This window comes from Ammodytes marinus (genome assembly GCF_949987685.1).
Source record: "Ammodytes marinus genome assembly, chromosome: 13".
NCBI lineage: Eukaryota > Metazoa > Chordata > Actinopteri > Uranoscopiformes > Ammodytidae > Ammodytes > Ammodytes marinus.
The window spans coordinates 23,476,111-23,490,264 of NC_137217.1; the positions used below are offsets into that span (position 1 = coordinate 23,476,111).

At 39.5% G+C, this 14,154-nt stretch overlaps 1 protein-coding gene across 1 annotated transcript; it reads left to right on the forward strand.

Moving 5' to 3' along the window:
- Positions 1-6,653: 6,653 nt before the first annotated feature.
- LOC307259677 (trypsinogen-like protein 3) lies at positions 6,654-12,586 on the forward strand (the record flags this gene model as incomplete). Its single annotated transcript, XM_080039621.1, has 5 exons — positions 6,654-6,693; positions 6,788-6,929; positions 9,716-9,978; positions 12,123-12,259; positions 12,392-12,586. The coding sequence occupies 5 exons, from the start codon at positions 6,654-6,656 to the stop codon at positions 12,584-12,586; spliced, it is 777 nt and encodes a 258-aa protein (XP_079895747.1).
- Positions 12,587-14,154: the final 1,568 nt, after the last annotated feature.

Here is a 14,154-nt window from a genome sequence, read left to right on the forward strand (position 1 = left end):
GTTAAATCAGGACCACAAAATACCCGGCTGTTCAATTACTGCTGCCCACAGCTGTCCCCAAACTGAGTATTTGGGTCACACGCAACAACACGCCATGTCAGGCTGGGATCACATGACTGGCTGGAATGTTTACTCCTGATCTGAGTCAATCAACATGCAGCCATTACAGAGAACATGACTTCCAATACCCAAACACATGAGTTAAAACCTGGGCCTGTAATTGTGATCTTTTCACAGTGAGTAATTTACACAGGTATAGAGGTAGGACAACACTATAATTCTCAAGCTTTGGAACAAAGATAAAACAACAGAAAATACTTTCAGTTTACATTGAAAACAAATCACATGAAGGGGACACCTTTGCTGACCAATCGTGTTCAAATAGCTGTTTCTCCATTTCTGATTAATAACCCACTGTTGAGTAGAAGCTATTGACACAAGTGTAAGCCTACAAAAACACAATTAAAAAAAAGTCAAAAAAACAAATAGACTTCCATAAAAAGGGAGCTGCAAGGTGTCCCACAAACTGTGATCCACTTGTCCACAATATTTCATAACCTTAATCAGCTTGATGACGTGTTCGACACACTCTAGACTTCTACATAGGACTTAGGACTGTTCTGTTGTAATGTGACATGACTGCATCACCAGCATTATGCAAGTAACAGTTCTTCTTATGCATGTTGTGAAGAGGGCAAGGTGTAGGCTGCATCAATGAACGACTCACGTAATCAATGGAAAGTAGTAGATTGTGTTTTTTTTTCTGCAAAAGGCTAAAGGTAGATGCACCAACATACTGTAGTGCCCCTTTTATCTGAGGATCAAAGCCCCTTGTGATGCTTTAAACATGTTCACATAGAGAGACATGATGTCTGTTCTTTTTATCAAAACACAATGTCACACTTGCCACAAACACAAGCCGGTCAGCACCAAAGGTTTATCTACTACAGAGTGCACTTTGGCTCTGGGGGCGACAAGTCAACATATTTACTCTCCTGTATAAATAGGCTGGGACACTGGAGCAGAGTACTGGGTTTTCTACATCACAGTCATATCTGGAGAGGAATGTGAGTACTGAGAGCTTTCACTTGAATTGTGGAATGGGATATAGCGTCTATATACAGTCTTATAAAAGCATACAAATGTGATAGATGTGGGAAAAGTTGAGAAGGAAATTAATATTTTTGTTATTCAAAAGCCTCATGTTCAACGTTACTGCTTAGAAAACATTAGATTTTTTTGTTCATGTTAGAAAAAAATCAAAAAAAGACAGTTGCATAGACACTTGATATAAACACAAATCCATCATCAGCTGCACATGTGTGGATACATGTCTCACCCTAGTGGATAAAGTGAGGTATTTTAATCTCTATCTCTCTTCACAGATTTCAAGTGACGCCATGAATAAGCTGCTGATTATCACTGTGCTGGTTGCACTCCTGGCTCCCAGTAAGTGCATTGTCAGACCAATTGAACTGAATTGAGAATAGGATGAATCAGTGACTGATATCTATATTGCTATTTTGACCCCATTCTGACCTGTTCTGTGCAGATGCCGAAAGCTTCCGTGTGAAGAGACAGGCTGACGCGGAGGTCGCTGACGCGGAGGTCGCAGAGGTGGAGGTCCCTGAGATGGAGGTCCCTGTGGCGGAGGTCGCTGTGGCGGAGGTCCCTGAGGTGGAGGTCCCTGAGGTGGAGGTCCCTGAGGTGGAGGTCGCAGAGGTGGAGGTCGCTGTGGCGGAGGTCACAGAGGCAGAGGTCGCTGTGGCGGAGGTCCCTGAAGCGGAGGTCGCTGAGGAGGGGACTCTGACCAAGATCACAGGGACTGTCAAGTCCTATTACAACAATGCCGTCAACACTGCCAGTGGATACCTGGACGACATCAAGGGCCTTAAGCTGGAGGAGAAGGCAAAGTAAGGGATTTTAAATGGCAGATTCATTGATGCAGTGTAAAAAAAAATTAATATGGATTCATATTAACAAACTTCTCTTTCTGTGTTTTGTCCCCAAAGGAATCTTTACACAGAAACCACCACAGTGGTGAGCACCTACGCTGGCATTTTCAACGACCAGGTCTACCACACCTTATACCCGAATCATTAAACAAAAAAACCTACAGTATTTCAAGTTACCTCAGCTGACTTTTCTGACAGCGGAATGAACTCTCAAGCTCTCGCACAGAAATGGCCAAGACATCGTTTGATATCCTAATCTTGGTCGTTATCCCCCCCTCCTCTCACTTCACCTCACCCAGGCATCCAATTCTACAACAGTATATTCAAATATAAAAGCGCTCTTGGTGGGGTCTCATGGGCCACTGCAACTGCTGGTAAACGATGATAACCACCTGTAATCCTCTGAAGAAAGAAAAAAAAACATCTTTGACAGAGGACTGGACAGAACAACTTGGCAGCCACCAGCAAAGGAGCTCACACAGCTTCGTATCATTCAGCAACACATTTCTCCATGGGTCTCAGAAAAAGCAAACAAGCAGCCATGACAATAATGCAAATAATTTAAAGATCAATTGACACATACTGGTGTTTTTCATTTCCTCCTTAGTCATCACTGAAAAACATTTAAATGTTTGTGTCATATCTTGAAATAAAATATTTATACAAGAAAAAAAAAACTTGGTCTGTGTTTGTGTCTGTGGTTAAATGAGAATACATTTTTCATCTTTGATAAAAAGTAAATAGTGCATATTTTCCTGTCTCATTGCGTGTTTCCTTTTATGCCATCAATGCGAAGGGATCCTGTGTTCATATGTGCATGAGTCTGTGACCAGGCAACAGAACAGAGGCTTCACTTGTAATTATTGATGGATGAAAAGAAACAACATGTACAAAAAAAATAAAATGTGAAAAGGACAGAGATGAATTAACAATCAGAGGCTGTGAAGTTTGTTTTGCGGACTCCAACCAGTGATGCAAGGATGTGTGATTGTTGTTAATTCATGAATAAATCAACAACACCATGTGGTTGTCGTCTGAAGTTATGCTCTACACAAGACAAAAGAGATACATTTGCTTTCAAGTATCATCTTGTCTTGTTGTATTGTATGTGTTGTAATTATATCACCACTGAAAAAACACTACTGATGTTACTATGCAACTACTACAGTATTTTAATGCAGATAAATTATTTAGTTATAGTGTCACGTGCAAATAGTTGTGTTCATAGTTATTTTGTGTATCCAAATCCATCCAGACCGGATCAATTTAAGAAAAACAGCTGTATAAAAAAAGGCTTATTACATATTATGATTTCATCAGTAGGCATGTGCAACTGCTGCACATTCTTAACATGACACAGCAGGCGAAGGGGAATGTTCTGGTTTAGTCCAATATCATCTTTGAACTACCTGCATATACAACTTTTTACAGAGCTGTCCACCTGTCAGATTTCCACATTTTAATGCTTTTAGTACATCCACACCTAAAAGAGATAGTTCTTCAAAGTGAGTGTCAGCATCCATTGGTTGGAGTGAGTTGAAGTCACCACAGGTGCCTGGAACCTGCAGAGTGTGTGTGTGTGTGTGTGTGTGTGTGTGTGTGTGTGTGTGTGTGTGTGTGTGTGTGTGTGTGTGTGTGTGTGTGTGTGTGTGTGTGTGTGTGTGTGTGTGTGTGTGTGTGTGTGTGTGTGTGTGTGTGTGTGTGTGTGTTTGTAGACATGGGTATAAATGCAGGTGTGGGTGTGTTGATGTTGGCGGTTACAAAATAAATCAGGACAGCTGCTGGGCCCAGGGAAGTCTGAGGGAAGGCAAACCTCATGCATTATATTATACTCTTGATTGTGTCATGATAGGCTACTACCAAGCTGAGGGGTATACTACAAAGCGAGATTGAGGGCTGAGCGAGGTCTGTTGAGTCTGAAGCCAGAGTTTTCAGTATCACGAAAGGTGGCTCTCTTTCTACCTGGCTAGATCACCGTGGTAACAGAGGCTGCACGGCTAACCTGCTCGGAGCAGTTTTTGTTTCAGAGTTTGAGCTAACATTCGGCTCTTAGAGCGCTGCCCTTTAAGGAAACTACACATTTGGAAATCCCGCGGACCTGACTATATTGTCTGAGCGATACATTCTCACTGAGGAAACTCGTTAAATAAGTAAACTTATTGATCAGTAATATAATGAACGAAACGAAGCCGTGACATAAGGCTTACAGCAGAGTGAACTGTCACATCACTGGGGCTTTTTGCCACATGCATACAGTTATTGATGCAGAAAATGTTAAATAGCCTAGACCTACTGTATGCAGCGCCACTCTATGCTCTCACCTCAAATAATTTTACCTGGCGATCTACACACACTGGCTCTTAATAAAGCGTTCTATAAAAAAATCACAGGTTGCAACATTATTTCAATGTGGGCTTCTTTCTTTTCATCAGTAGCGATTACAGTTGGGACGTGACATTTGACAGCTGTCACCGTTCGGAAATCGTTGCAGACTCGCAGGTTAAAGGCCTACTTCACCGGTTTGAATATGAAGGTGTATTGAATTCTGAGATCCTATGTAGTATAAATGTGCGAAAAAAATTTAAATCGGTTCATCCTAGCCTGAGAAAAGGCAGAAAGAGTGTTTTTTTAACCCTATATTTCTCTTTCTCGTGACATCACAGAAAAAGAAATATAGTGTTAAAAAAAACTTACTTTGTAAATATTACTGTGATGTCTTTTACTGTGACATCACAGTAATATTTACAAAGTACTTTTTTTTTGAGTCTGACAGAAGCATGAAGTGCTCTAAAATCTTCTGGTAGATGGCTGTGGTGACTTTGGACTTGATAACACAGTGGACTAACAGCAGCAGATGACCTGATACCTCAAATCATCACTGATCCAAATTAAATGTTGTGTTTCATTTGGAAATCAAGGTCCCACACAGTCTAGAGGAAGAGTGGAGGGGCACAAAATCCAATGGGCTTGAAGACCACTGTCAAGTTTCAACAGTCAGTGATGATCTGAGGCACCATGTCATCTGATGGTGTTGGCCCACTGTGTTATCAAGTCCAAAGTCACCACAAGTGTCTACCAGGAGATTGTAGAGCACTTCATGCTCCTGTCTGTTGACAAGCTTTATGGAGATGCTGAATTACTTTTTACAGCAAGACTTGACACCTGTCCACAGTGCCAAAACCACAATTAACTGGTTGACTGACCATGGTATTACTGTGTTGATTGGCCAGACAACTCTCCTGACCTGAACCCAATAGAGAAACTATGGACTATTGTCAAGAGGCAGATGAGACACAACAGACCCAACAATACAGACGAGCTGAAGGCCTCTTTCAAAGCAGCCTGGGCATCCATAACACTTCAGCAGTGCCACAGGCTGATAGCATCCATGCCACGCCGCATTTAGGCAATAATTCATGCAAAAGGGGCCCAAACCAAGTACTTAGTACATATGCATGATTATACTTTCTAGAGGGCCGACATTTCTGTATTTAAAACCCTTTTATTATTGATTTTATGTAATGTTCTAATTTTCTGAGATTTTGAATTTGGGGTTTTCATAAGCTGTTAGCCATAATAATCACAATTATAACAAATAAAGGCATGGAATATCTCACTTTGAATGTAATGAGTCTATATAATATATTAGTTTCACCATTTAGGTTGAATTACTGAAATAAATGAACTTTTGCACGATATTCAAATTTTTCGAGTTTCACCTGTATATATATATATATATATATATATATATATATATATATATATATATATATATATATATATATGTACTTTGTAGTTTTGCCTGTATTTTAACCAATATACTTCGAACCAAGATTCTTGCTGTTCTGGGTCTACCACATTGTTGAACGCACTTATAGGAAGTTGCTTTGGAGCATCAGCTGGTGTATAATGTAACATAATGAAAATGTTCAACATTTGAGACATTATAATCAAGTTAAGCCCTTGAGATACTGCCATCTAAGATGTTAACCAGGTGACCAGCTGTGTATCTCCATCTGAAAATAAAAAGGATCTAAAAAGTTATTATTTTATCAACCGTCGAAAATGACTTTTAATCTTCTTTTCAGGGAGGACATTAGCAAACATTGTTGTTTCCCGAAAAGGGCAGTGGCTGTTGTGCAATCAGTGCATAAGATAAGAAACAAGAAATTGTGTCACGGTAAAATATTAACTTTATAAACAGTATTTGGCAAATATCTCCATGCTTATCTCCTTTATTATTACTTCTTGTTGCACGCCAGCGCTTGTCCGTTCATCTTTCTACCATGGTTCATTTTAGAGTGCACTTAACACAGACTAACCATAAAAAACATGTGTCTTTCTTTTTAAATAAAGTCCACTTAGCCAAAGGAATCAGCTGTTTTCTGGTATTCAACAGATATAAACTTACCACCAAAACACGTACATTTACTACTCCTGAAAAATGTATCTTATATACCATAAGCGAGGGTCTTGTTCTCAGATAAAGGAACAGAAGGTTACTGTAAACCAGGTGCGTCACTTATTACAAAGATTACAGCTGAACTGGAAATGATGCTGGATAGTAATAAAGTAGCATGTTCCTCCCACTGTCCTATTAAAAGCTTGCATGTATAAAGAAGCCAGACTAATCAAATGAGCCATCAAACACGATCAGAAGCTACCAGAAGAACACTACAAAAGCAACAGGGATACAGCATGAACCTTCTCCTTGTGGTGGTTGCATTGGGGCTCGCAGGTACAGTAGTTATTGTTACCGTTTGTCTAAACTACAATGATTGATATTAAAAAAATTAATTTAATTTTGCTTTGCTCTTGTCGGTGTGTTACAGGAGCATCTCCCCTGCAGGACTACAAAGTGTGTCGGCCTCACTCCAAACCCTGGCAGGTTTATCTGCATGGTGGAGGAGTGTCCTGTAGTGCAGCGCTCATTGACAATTGGTGGGTAGTAACCTCTGCCGACTGTGCACCCAGGTAAGTAACGCTGCCTGTCAGAGTGAAATGAAAACCTACTTCTGATGTTGGATCAAATTAACCATTTTTTTCTGTAATTTTTCCGACAAATCGTTTAATGTTAAGAGTTGCATTAGTTCTGGTTGAGCAGTAGGATTTATTTCCCAAACATATCAGGAGCAACATCTAATTTGGGCTTGGTGAAACCTGGCTGAGGCGCTCCATATACAGTGCTGTGTGAAAGTTTGTGAACCCCTTGAGCCTTTTGGAATTTTATTTATTTTAACCATTATTAATTCATTTTTATCAATACCAGTATTTTTTATATGAAATAACAGATGTTTGTTTATCAATTAAAACATTTTCTTTTCCAGAAATCAACTGTTAAAACAGATAAAACAAATTATTTGACAAATGTTGTATGTGCAAAAGTTTGTGAACCCTGAACTGCATTGCTTAAATCGAGCAGGTTAACACAATCAGGTGGGCCAAATTGAGTGATGAAATAGACCAATGTAATGAGAGATCTTTAGGGAAGAAATTGGGCGGCACTAGATAAGACAAAGATAAAACCAGGTCAGTTTAGGCTCACCAAACTGAACCCATACAGGTCAGGCATGCTCAAAGGGGAAAAAATCTCAGAGGATCTCAGAAATAGAGTTTTGATGTTGCACATTTGTCTGGAGACGGCTATTAATTCATATAAAAAAAGTTTGAGCTCCATCGGTCCACCGTGAGGCAAATCATCTACAAATGGAGAGCTTTAAGAGTGACTTAACATCTGCCTAGAAGTGGACTTCCTTCAACAATATCCTCAAGCTCCACAAGAAAAGGGATTTTTCAGGTAAAAGCCAACCCAAACATTACACCTGGAGATTTGCAGACCATTTGCCACCACCATTCTTCACTTGGGAGAAGGTTCTCTTGGTGGTAGGCAGAGTTGCGTTTTTGCCCTAACATGGCGGTTTTGGTTGTGACCAAACAGTTAAATTTTGGACAAATCTGTCCACAGAAAAGACTTCAGGTATCTCCAGGTGCTCTCTGGCAAAGTTGTGACAAGCAGTTTTGTTCTTTTTTGAGAGCAGAGGCTTCTTCAGCAACCCTCCCTTGAAAGCCATGTTGACTTATTCTTATTGTGGAACCATGCATATCTGTCCCAGATGCTGCAAGAGAGGTCTGCACATCACTAGATGTAATGTTTGGGTTGGCTTTTAACTGAAAAATAACTTTTCTTGTGGTGCTTATGGATATTTTTGAAGGAAGTCTACTTATAGGCAGATATTCAGTCACTCTTAAAGCTCTCCATTTGTAGATGATTTGCCTCACGGTGGACCGATGGAGCTCAAACTTTTTTTAAATGAATTTATAGTTGTCCCCAGACAAATGTGCAGCATCACAACTCTATTCCTGAGATCCTCTGAGATTTGTTTCTCTTTTAGCATGTCTGACCTGTATGGGTTCAGTTTGGTGAGCCTAAATTTACCTGGTTTTTATCTCTGTTTTATCTAGTGCCGCCCAATTTCTTCCCTAAATATCTCTCACTACATTGGTCCATTTCTTCACTCAATTTGGCCCATCTGATTGTGTTTACCTGCTCCATTTAAGCAATGCAGCTCAGGGTTCACAAACTTTTGCAAATACAACATTTGTCGAATAATTTGTTTTATCTGTTGATTTCTGGAAAAGAAAAATGTTGAATTGATAAACAAACATCTGTTATTTCATATAAAAAATACTGGTATTGATAAAAATTAATTAATAATGGTTAAAACAAATAAAATTCCAAAAGGCTCAAGGGGTTCACAAACTTTCACACAGCACTGTATTCTGCTTTGTTAAAATTAAACCATGTATGATTTTAATATATATGTTTTTATTCAATGGCATGCTTTTCAGTATGACCTTCATTCTTCAGATCCTCCAGGCTCTTGCACAATTTCCCTAAAAAAAAGTATTGCATATTTGGACAATTGTATTAAAGGCCTACTTCACTGGTTTGAATATGAAGGTGCATTGAATTCTGAGATCCTATGTAGTATAAATGTGCAAAGAAAATTAAAATCGGTTCATCCTAGCCTGAGAAAAGGCAGAAAGAGTGTTTTTTTTAACCCTATATTTCTCTTTCTCGTGACATCACAGAAAGAGAAATATAGGGTTAAAAAAAATGTACTTTGTAAATATTATTGTGATGTCACAGTAAAAGACATCACAGTAATATTTACAAAGTAAGTTTTTTTTAACCCTATATTTCTCTTTCTGTGATGTCACGAGAAAGAGAAATATAGGGTTAAAAAAAACACTCTTTCTGCCTTTTCTCAGGCTAGGATGAACCGATTTAAAAAAAATTTGCACATTTATACTACATAGGATCTCAGAATTCAATACACTTTCATATTCAAACCGGTGAAGTAGGCCTTTAAGTATTTTTAGTATTTCATAGCAGTTACAATGTTCTAATACCTCTCAATATATTTATGTAAAGATACTATATACTTTAATCTGTCAGACAAATCAAGCTGAACAAAGTATGCTCTGTCTTATTATACTATTTGATCAGTGTTAAAACGACTCATTTCACTGGTGTTCATCCTTAATTAAACCACAACCTGAAACATATGCCTGAGCTTAAAGGTTGAATATGCAACATTTTCATTAAAAATTAAATCATTCCTTCTGACAAAAGTAATCCGACTCAATTATCACTTCTCCCTCACTAGAATATGTGGTGGTGTGTTTAACTGTACAGTCGTCGTGTTGCATAGTGTCCCTTTTAATACATTGAAGTCTCCCTTCCCCCGTCCATGCAGATCCAGCAGCACTATTGCATCTCTCGGGGAACATGACGTGACGGTGTCAGAGGGCACGGAGCAGCACATCCAGGTTTCTCAAGTCATCCATCACAGTCCGTACCGCTCGGCGCGCTCACCCTTACACAGTCTCGTCATGATCCGTCTGGCCCAACCCGCCCGTCTGACCCGCTACGTCCAGCCCATCCCTTTGCCAACAACATGCCCACAGCCTGGGGAGACCTGCTCTGTCAGCGGCTGGGGATCCACCGTCCCAAATCAATGTGAGTGCATTTAAAAAGGTGCTACTGCTACTAGCTTTTGCATCCCATTAACTTGTCAACACACTAGAAATTCTAAAGTATAATTTAAGCAAAGACAGTAGTGTTTCCTAATCCACTCCATAAGCATTTCGAGTCCCAACACATTGTGTTTTCTGTGTATCTTTGAAGCCGGACGGACATGTTGAATGATTTTCTACGTTGGGTGTGTCAGAGGAGTGAACATATTCTAATGTATATTATCATACCTGAATAATCAAACTTTCCTCACAGGAAAATGCTATCCCTGGAACACTGTTTGAAGTTATAAAGCTACCTTAAAAGTTACTGTTTAACTATTGTTGTTTACAGCAGCATGGCCCACAGTTTGGTCCACACAAATATTTTAGTCTTACTTTCGGTTCTAGGGGCCTGCAAATGCATTTGTTTTGATTTATAATGATAGAATTATTCAAAACTGAGATTAAAGAAATTATGTTATGTAAACTAACAGCAAACTCATGTAAGAACCCCCCTCCCCCCATTGAAACTGCATAGTGCACCTTTAAAATCTGGAGATTTCTTGCAATACAGTGGAGATGCTAATTTCTGCAGACCTCACTGTGGAAAGTTGTATCCATCCTGTGGGTTTATATGAATGCCTGCACCACATTTTATGACAACCCATCCAAAAGTTGTCAAAACATTTCACTCAAAAACAAAACAAATGTCAACCCGCTGTTGGCACCAGAGGTAAAGTTAGGGGATCCCCGATGTCAACAGGCTTCAACGTCTTTGACAAAGTTTCATCATGGCAGTTGTCTGAAGAGATGAAGCCATGAGCAGGTCAAGGGGTCGCGGCTAGCTCAGACTTGTCTATAAGAGCAGCAGGACAGAGCAGACCAAATGTTTTTTATCATAGGGGTTGTTTACATTTGTTAAAATCTCAACAGCTCAAGGGGAGCTTGTAGTGTAGTGGTTAGGCTCAGTCCTCATCTCTGCATGTCCTCCCCTCTTTGCCCCATTTCAACTCTGTCTCTCCAAACTGTCTAATAAAGCGAAAAATACCACAAAAACTCGACAGTTTCAATTTTTAATACCAGCTTCTGTAGTCGCTGCCATTTTTTCTTAGATATGTAACATAAATTGAAAGAACAAGCCATTGTTTTTCTTTCAGAAAGACAAATGAAAGAAATTCTGAATGAGAAATTGCATTGAGTTAGAGAAGTTAATGGGACAGAGGGTAGCTGTGACGTGACGTCAAGAGAGATGAAAAAGGGGAATACATCACATAACTTTAAACATACTGCTAACTCGTTCTTACCTGTAGCACAGAATTAGGAGAATTGAAAGACTAAAATAAGCCACAAATGCGTCAAATTATAAGTAAAACTAATGAATTAATTTGTTTCACAGGACAAACAGTAACCACTTCTCTTACACAATGTTATCCGTGAATAAAAAAAACAGTTTCCCCAGAATGGAATACATTAATGCTGTGCTATTGATGTGTGTTGACTTGCCATATTGAAATGCTTGCTGTTATTATTGGTTTCTTGTATTATAATAATTAGTTATTTTACAGTGCCCTTCAAAACAAATGCACATAAATTAACTTTAGGGGGAACAGTAGCATTGGGCTTAATAAAAAGAAAGAAAAACAATAATGACTTATACATTTTCACCATGACTCAAGGGAATTTGGATTCTAATCAGCAGGTTGGTTTGTACTTTCTAAAAAAAAGAAAGAAAAGAGTAAGAAAAAGCTCATCAATATTCTGTTTGGTGCAGCTCTAATAAACTATGAACATTCTGTTTTAATAATGGCTAACAATGGATTTCTTTAATCAGAGGAGGTGCTAATTGCCTGTCAAAATGCCCAGTCAGGGACCAGGGCTAATTAAAAGATGTAGACCTTGAAAACAGTATACTCACTCAAGGTTTATACTGTAGTGCAAGAAGCGGTCATTCATAAAATAGCAAAAGTAATCCATAGACCGCTGAAGAGATGGTTTTGTCAAAGTATCAGTGGGTGATGATACAGAATGTATCAATGTGACTAAATTATATCTATATTACAGATTCAGCTGAGAGATACCTGGGAATTGAATTGCACAGTCCGAATTAATTGGAGTCATAATGACCCCGCTTGTGCTTCTCCAAAACAGATGAGCCTCATCAACAAATGAAGTGTATAACTGTGCCCATTGTGGATGACCAGACTTGTGAGAACACATTCCCTGAGTACCTGTACTGGAGCCCGGGCATGGTCTGCGCTGGTCAATCAAACACAGATAACTGCATGGTGAGCATGGTCCCCGGCCCCATCTCCTATAAATGCATCATAGATATTTGAACTCATTTATTAGCATACATTTCCCACGAAGCACCACAACAGTGTCTCCTACCTCCGTCCTTCCCCTCTCTCTCTCTCCAGAATAATGGCGGCAGTGTGATGGTGTGCGATGGCCAGCTGCAGGGTGTACAGTGGTTCAGGCACGGCTGCCAAAACCCAGCCGACCCCAGCGTCTACACCAAGCTGTGCAGGTACAACCGCTGGATCAATGATGTGATGGAGCGCTACGGACCCCTTCGGCCAACTACTACACTCCCTCCACGGACGACAGAATGAGGCAGCAGAGAGACATTCATTCACAGACTACATGTAAACACTATTATAAATAGTACTCCCAAACATTTTTACTGGAAAGGTTAGGAAGTATTAAAACTTGGTTTAAACCCAAAGTTTAGGGGTTGACCATTTAAGCCAGTTAAGCAAGACACACCACTATTGCCATTAATGAAAGTTATTTTTGAGTTATGATGAAATGATTTATGAACATTATGCAAGCAGCCCCCAAATGCAAATTCTATGCTCAGTTGAAAAAAGGTCCAGCAATCTGCATCCAATTGCAAAGAAATTGGACATAGTTAAAGTAAAAATGTCATGTGATTCAACACTTAATGTTTTATTCATGGTCTTTAGTGCACACTTTATTTCTCCCTTCTTTCTAATTTGCCTCAGCAAATCGTTCCCACAGCTGGTTAATAGCTGCTGCTAATTAGCTATAATTTTCTTCCACAGTAGATCATCATATTCGCACATGGTGCTGTGTATGTTACAGTGACGGCGAATTAGACTTGACAGTGGATATTTGTATTATTCCACAGGTTGGACACTTAAACCAGCTTGGACTTGCATTGGTCAGCTGATCAAAAGCGTGAGCCCAAAATAATTATATTATTGATCCTTTTACTGTTTAATTAAGTAACTGTTTGCTAAATATGTTAAACATTTTACAACATTTCTTTTCAATTTTTACAAGATAAAGGTAACGCATGTCAGAGTTGTGTTTACAGCTTGTTCTGCTGCAGGTTTGATCATTTGTAGTAACAGCAAACCTTTCATGGTTTTCACAATACAAGGGTAGTCGCCGTTTTGCAAATAATAGAAATGTTAAATTGAAATAAAACAATGAATCCATCTTCATTTAAGCTTCTTATTAAATTTATAACAATGACATCTAATTGGGGAAAATACAATGACTGCTAAAGATGTGTGCCTGGGAATTTTGCATCCTGCAAAGACTCCAACGTCAGAAAGGGTGAGCAGCCACTAGATGGGGGTAGAGTCCAACAATGATACAAAAAGAAGCTCATAGTAGGCTACCAAATGCCCAAAGAGCTAGAGAGAGAGGAGAATTCTGCTCTTGACAGTGTGGACAGGTGGCATTAATCTTACATTCTTTGCGACGGTTTTTTGTGAACTGATCCAAGATCTGAGCTCTGCCATGACAGCAATATGTTCACAAGATATGCGATAGCAGTAAAGACACAAATCTATTTTAACTTTACCGGGACACAGTCAGTACAAAGGAAAGGAAAAGGAGTTAGAGACACACACACACACACACACACACACACACACACACACACACACACACAGTACCGACACCACATATGCATACAAAATTAAATACACAACACAAGCACACACTCCAACACACACTTACATGCAAAGTGACTGACAGCTGTGTCCATAATCACCCAGGCAGCTGAACATAGGGGCCACTCCGCCATCTGTTCTAAGCATTTTCTCCCCCGTTCCTCATCCCCGTGGTCCCCCTATTCTCCCACCTCAGCTGGAGACAGAAGGCAAACTGGGCTGACTTTGGTCAAGTGGGATGCCAATTTAGAAAG